General features: G+C 32.3%; 1 protein-coding gene across 1 annotated transcript; it reads right to left on the reverse strand.

Moving 5' to 3' along the window:
- Positions 1–396: 396 nt before the first annotated feature.
- Positions 397–2,269, reverse strand: LOC139882914 (probable mitochondrial saccharopine dehydrogenase-like oxidoreductase At5g39410). Its single transcript, XM_071867163.1, has 3 exons — positions 1,932–2,269; positions 1,501–1,825; positions 397–1,086 (listed from the first exon to the last, which is right to left on the reverse strand). Exons 1-3 carry the CDS (start codon positions 2,267–2,269, stop codon positions 397–399), a joined length of 1,353 nt encoding a protein of 450 aa, XP_071723264.1.
- Between the last annotated feature and the right edge of the window lie 4,536 nt (positions 2,270–6,805).

Below are 6,805 nucleotides of genomic sequence, written 5' to 3' on the forward strand. Positions count from 1 at the left end.
CTCACACTCTTTCATCTCATATGTACAAATCTTGTGTGTACTTACTACTTACAATTTCTTGAATTCTAAGTAACAGTTAGAAACTTAGAACACTGCTCAACTCCCTCCCTCCGTATCAGAATAGTAGTCACGAAATAGCCGATTATGCTGCCATTGCAGTTACGCGTAGGATTAAGCAATTACGATCAAAATCAGATCATTTAAAAAGGGCCCTTTTCGAACTGACAAATATAATTGTACACAACTCAGTAATTTTCATGAGAGCAATCCATTTCAAATCAGCAATTTTCCATGTGAGAATTATTTTTGAAATCCTACAAACAAACAATATAAAAGCAAACAAGCATTGTTTAACAGCTTGGGAAATGTGATGCAGCAGAGAAAAGTCTTTGGCAGTTAACCAGAGAGTGTCTTTTTGCTTACGACATCGAAAGACATTCCATTCTCTTGAAGCCGTTGTTGGAGATCTGTCGGGCCAAATACAATCCCAGGTGGGAAAACCCCTCCTTTTGGTAGATTTTCGCGTTGGCTCAAAACAATGAGAGCACTCTGTACTAGTATTATTGGAGTAGTCAAGTAACCGATCTCAGGTCCCATAACTCGTGTAACTATTTCCATGTTTGGTTTCTGTTGTGGGACGAGACTACTACTGTCGCTAAAACCATGCCCCACAAACCACATCTTGAAGGAAGCGCTTCTTACCTCCTCCTCTGTGGGACCCTTCTTCTTAAACCATCCAAGGCTGAAAAGGGAAGGGAATTTTAAGAGTAGCCATCTTCCTAAACCAGTTCTTCCCATTACTCCCATGAAAACCCCAACCATGATGATCCGGAAGATGCCGAACACGGATTTGGTACCAATTTTTACTCCAAAATGAGCAGGCTTGAATGCCGACCAAAAGGCTTCTCTCGTTTCTCTCCACTCGGCACTCTCATTCATCCCTTGAAGACCATGGGGGTTCTCAGCCAAAGTCGCAAGTGTTCGTCGGACTACGATAGAATCTGCCGAAGGCAGCCTCACAGCCCAAAGGTTTATGTCCTTCTGGTGTTCAATAGTTGGTCCTTTGGCGGGAGGAGGACCAGGAATCTGCATGTATGAAGAAACTTGGACAATGGCATAAACAAACAATGCTAGAAGACTCTTTTTTGAAGAAAACTTTATCTACTCAATCAGGAAAGTTCAGCATCAAGCTTTTACTGCAAATAAACTCATAAAAATGGGCGCATTCAGGAATATCGAGAGATGACAACAAAATAATCCAATCTGTCAAGAGACAACTTTCCATTTTATGCGACATCTGTATAAAAAGAAGTTTTTTAGACATTCTGGTACAGCAAGCTACCATGTAAGCTTCACAATGAGTTGAATTTAGTAAAAGCAGTCGAAATCTGATAGTGAATAAAAGGACGAGTTTACCAAATCCATTAAGCTTTTGTAATTTGCACATGATTATAAGCTCAGTAATTCACCTAAGAATAATAAAAATGAAAACTTTCTCACCACAGGTCTTGCTCTTTTGGGCCGTGATCGTCTCAGCTCTTGCAGTTTGCTCATATTGGCAACGCCCAAAACAGCAGATTCATAAGTCCCGAAATTTCCAACAATCCTCTTGTCAGATTCCAAGCTTAGGTAAGCCTCAACATTGTTGGGCACTGTTGGAGCTTCCCATTGCCTGGAGTTGAACATCAACCCTAATTCCGCCGGTATAGAATCAAACCCACAAGCAGAAATTACCAAAGCACCCTTCTCCAAAGCTTTTTCATGGTAATTTGCTTCCATCCTCTCCATAAACTCTGGTTCACCACATATATCCAAGTAATCACACCTCGAAATGAGAAAGTAGCAGTACAAATGAATGACGAATTCACAAATACACTACAAATAAGTTTTTAATTTAAACAATTGGAGATAATAAATGATGGATTAACTACCCGGTCTCGGCGCAGGCGGCAACGACGGGATCGCCATGGAGGCGGAAGGGGCCGACGCAGTTAAGGATGAGTTTGGTCTCGGAGCAGAGGCGGCGGAGGGAGGAAGGATCGGTGGTGTCGGCGGAGAGGATGGGGATTGGAGGCGGAGGATTGGGGTGGGCAGCCCATCGGAGAGTGTCGGACAACTTAGTGGAATTCCGGCCGGCGAGAGCGAAGGAGTTGAGAGGAGGGTGGTTGAAGAATTTGAGTGCCTCTTTGACGACGTACTTTCCGGTGAAGCCAGAAGCTCCCAATATGATAAGATCATATGGTGGGTGATTTTGAGTTGGCTCCGCCATCGTTCAAGTCAAAGATCGAGTACTCAGGTTTACTCAGCTGTTATAGTCCCCGCCTGCTGATACAATCTTAAATTGTGTGCCAATGTCAATGAGTAAGAACTTGTGTTCAATTCCTATTGGTGCGTTTGCTAGCTAGTAGTGTAGAACAAAATTTTATGATATACCAAGTAGGTTAGTATAATCTATCCCCAAATCCACTCTTCGAATTCATGATATTTTGATCAATAATTCTTCAGTTTTCACTTTAAAACTATAAGTTTTAAAATATATAATTCACATCAATTATTTTAGTTCATTATGATTGTATAATCTACATAAATCTTTTTTCATACGGTTAATACAATTTATTCATCTAAAGTTGACTTCGCAGCCGTTTAATTCATTTTTTGATTCAATATTTTTGGATTATACAAAAAGACATAATTCTCTCTCATCCCAAATAATTTCTAAAAGTTACGTACTTAAAATCGATCCCACAACCTCTAAAATAAGAGTCCACACGAATAACTATTAAACTAACAAGTTACCTAACAACAGGTTACCGTTACAATTCCTGTGCTAATCAACAAAGATCTACATAAATTGACTCACGAACAATATCAAATTAATATATCAAAAAGTGAAATAAAGTTGGGTACTATACTATTTAGTATTTTTCCCACCCCCAAAATGTATAGTATACTAAACAAATTTCATCCAATGCATATTTGAAAATACTATTTGCCACATGGTATTGATTAGCATCCTCCTGGATGATTGTATGAGAAAACAGAGCCATCAATCATAATAATAAAAAAAAATATATGATTTTTTCGAGAAAGACCGATATTTTATATTATTCAATTGGCTCAGAATACATATCCAAGGACGAAATATTAATTATAATGTCTTATAAATTAAACATTCATCCCTCAATACTTAATAATGCCATAAACATACCTCATCAAATTAAAGCAGAAACAATAAGAGAAAACAACACAACAGCACAACATAACATTATTATTATTTTCTTAAGCTAGGTAGTTTTTTCAATAGAAACCGGGGGAGGAGGAGGAGGCGGCGGCATGTCACTGTGGTGACCAATGTTGGGCTTCACCATGCCAGCATCATCAAAGACATCATTGTTGTTAAAAGTACTCGGACCGGCATGATGATCACCATTAATGTTCTCAGCACCAGAACTGCCGGAGAACGACGACGATGACGCTCCATTCATCAATTCCTTCTTACGAATCATCAGCTTCTTGTACATATTGGAGATCAACTCATTCATCTTGGCTAGATCATCCATGTCAAGTTGATCAGTAGGAGCTTCCAACCACCTTTGTGGTAAATTACCATTAGCACCCCTTCGCAGTTTCAGAAGCTTATTCTTGTCCTTTTCAAAATCCAAATCGGCTTCAACCTCATTGATTTGATGGCTCAGCTCATGGATCCTAACCCGCCTAAAAGCCTCCACAACCGAATCATGAGTGTTATTAGACGGCGGGTTAAGGTTAAAAAACCTGTTAGAAATAATTTATATACAATTTGTAAGTATCGTCATATATAACGAAATAATTTATATACCATTTGTAAATATCTCCCTCCCACACACATTTTATCTAAAAAAAAATGACTCTCATAAATAATTTAGATCAAAATATATATCCCAATATGTTTGAAAGATTGTGGAAATAACAAATACGTACAACACTGACCTCCTGGCGATTGCTTCGATGGACGGGTGCCCGTAAGAGTAAGGCTTGCCGCCAGGTGAAAAGACCACGATGCCAACTTCAGCACCACAACAAGTCGAGATCTGAGACGCCTTCTTGTAAATATCGGATATGCACTTCGAGAACGTGAGGATCTCGTCATCTTCATTCTCGATTCGCTTGATCTCCATATTTTGGCGTCCGCGAGTCTTCTTCGCCGGGGCCTGCATAATTGAGGAGACAAAAAAAGTAAAATCGAAAATAAATATTAGAAGCTAGAGAATCAAGCCCGATTGTGTTATGCTCTTAATTATACGAGATATATATGCTTAGAACATGCGCTAAGATAGAATAAAAAATATTGAGATATTACAGAGTTTTATTTTTTGGAAAAATAAATAGAAAAGTAATCCTTTTCATGTAAATGTTATACACATTAATCTAGAATAACATAATAGTATTGTAGGGTTTTTTTTTTTTTTTTTTTTTTTTTTCAGTATTATAGTCTTAAGTATTAATTCTATGAGTGTAAAAATTTATAAATTTTAGAAAGAAATAATTCCTTAATTTTAAGCATATCATAAAATAATACACACAGAGTATGTAAATTATTCTTTAACTGTCCAAAAAAATGAAAGTATATATAGTTGGTAAACTTTAATTTATGTTAATATGGATATGATCAAGGACAATTTAGTAGCTTGAAATATCAATCTAATATACATTAGAGAGCATAAAAATTTGAATTATATAATTTATTGATGTATCAAATTTAAATATGTTGATATTTATATTTTTTTAAAAAAATAAACTATTTGAATCTCTATTAACATGCCAATCTATTGTAGAAAATAAAACGTGTTTATATTGATTTTAAGTGTATGTTTTAGCTGGATTATATTCGAGGCCCACTCTTTTGTAGGACCTCACTTTCTTTCTTATTATATTTCTTAATATGTGAGATATATTGGGAAGACCTAAAAAAAAAATATTTCTTAATATTATAGCAAATTGCCGGTAGTTTGATAAACTGTATATTTGAGTAGATGTATGAATGTCTAGATTTTTTTTTGTTTAGAAGGCACATATTGGATTAAAATATTTTTTTTCTCTATTAAAATCTTTAATATTATAACAAACCGTCAGTAGTTTGATAAATTATTTGTAAATTTGATTAAATTCATGTATGTTTAGATTTTTTTTTTTTTTGTTTAGAGTGCATATATTCGGTAAAAATATTTTTTTCACTCTATTAAAATCTTCTTCTAATAAAAAACAGGATAAATTTTGCTAACATTCAAAGAAAAAAAATGTAAAATCATGTTCACATTATCTTATAAATAATATGAACAACTAATTGAATTGTTCAAATTATTGAATCGAATGTTGACACATGACCTTTATTTTTTATCCTACTAATTAATAGTCATAGAGACATCTGCTAGACGATATTGTAATCATATTAATTAATTAAAAAAATTATAATTTAATTTTAGAATAACATATCATATACACATATATTTTTTTTGTTTCGATAAGAAAAAATGGGAATATGAAAAAATGACATGATGAGATTTTGATTAGAAATAAAGAATTTAATTACAAAGTTGAAAAAAAAAACTTGATTATAAGTTTGATTTGGAATAAATTTTTAAATGATAAATAAGAAAAAAATCCATATGTCAAATTTAATTCGCCAATAAAAAATATGTGTCGAATTTTGATTCGATAATAAAATCTGCAATTATAATAACTCAATTAATATTTATACGGACTTAAAACATACTACTCTTTTCCAAATTAGATGCAAATTTTTACATACAATTTATATGTAAAAATTCTCATCCAATTTAAAATAGAGATAGTACGTAGATCTATTTATTTGGTAAGAAAAGGCCCGCAAATCGTATGTGAATTTATACTTTTTCAAAAAAAAATTAAATAAATATTTTAAAAAATTAAATAGATGTTATATATAATTATTTTATTGAATTTTATATTTAAAAATGTTATATTATATATGATTTAAAAGTGTTTTTAATCACGTTAAAAAAAATATAACTCACATTGATAAAAATTAAAAATCTTTTAAACTATAAAATTATATCATGTGATATATATATATGTTATTTTATTTAGGTGGAATGAGAATAAAAAAATAAAATGGAGTGAAAGTTTAATAAGGAATAAAAATTTAATTAGGACGTTGAAAATAATATTGGTTAGAAGTTTTTTTTTTAAAGTCACGTTAAATAAAATACAATTCATAGTAATAAAAATAAAAAACTTTAACTATAAAATTATAGAATGTGATATATTTTTATTTATATGTCCATTTTTTTTATACATCAGTGACCTTATAAAAAAAAAGAAGAAATAAGAAAAAGTTAAGCTCTTAAGAAGTTTATTCTAATCATGTCAGCCAGGATAATAGACCTTGCTTTAATAGGAAAAGAGTGAGAGAGTCCCAAATTGCACATATAATATATATTATATGTTTATTTTAATTAGGAAGTATGAAAATAAGAAAATATAATATAATAGGATTTTGATTAGGAATAATAGTTTAATATAGGAAGTTGGAAAAAAAAATATTGTATATTGTAATTTGATTAAGAATGATTTTTTCAATAATAAAGATGAAAAAGTGTCATGTGCTAAATTTCAATTCGTCAATAAAAAGCTAGGTGTCAAATTTCGATTCGACAATAAATTTACTATTAGAACACATCAAGAAGTTGTTCTTATTGTCTATAAGATTTATTTATTATCTTTTTTTTATGCTAGATTTATTTATTATCCTCAAAAGTAAGAATAAAGCTTTAATTGTAACGACTGC

Source organism: Rutidosis leptorrhynchoides, unplaced genomic scaffold, assembly GCF_046630445.1.
Source record: "Rutidosis leptorrhynchoides isolate AG116_Rl617_1_P2 unplaced genomic scaffold, CSIRO_AGI_Rlap_v1 contig325, whole genome shotgun sequence".
Taxonomy (NCBI): Eukaryota; Viridiplantae; Streptophyta; class Magnoliopsida; order Asterales; family Asteraceae; genus Rutidosis; species Rutidosis leptorrhynchoides.

What these genes read in the sequence shown, in the direction of transcription:
- LOC139882914 (XM_071867163.1), bottom strand. Translation starts at nt 2,269, where the DNA reads ATGGCGGAGCCAACTCAAAATCACCCACCATATGATCTTATCATATTG. An exon ending in GCCGCCTGCGCCGAGACCGG is followed by an intron (nt 1,826 to 1,931) that starts GTAGTTAATCCA and finishes TCTCATTTCGAG; the next exon opens with GTGTGATTACTTGGATATAT. An exon ending in CCAAAAGAGCAAGACCTGTG is followed by an intron (nt 1,087 to 1,500) that starts GTGAGAAAGTTT and finishes TCATACATGCAG; the next exon opens with ATTCCTGGTCCTCCTCCCGC.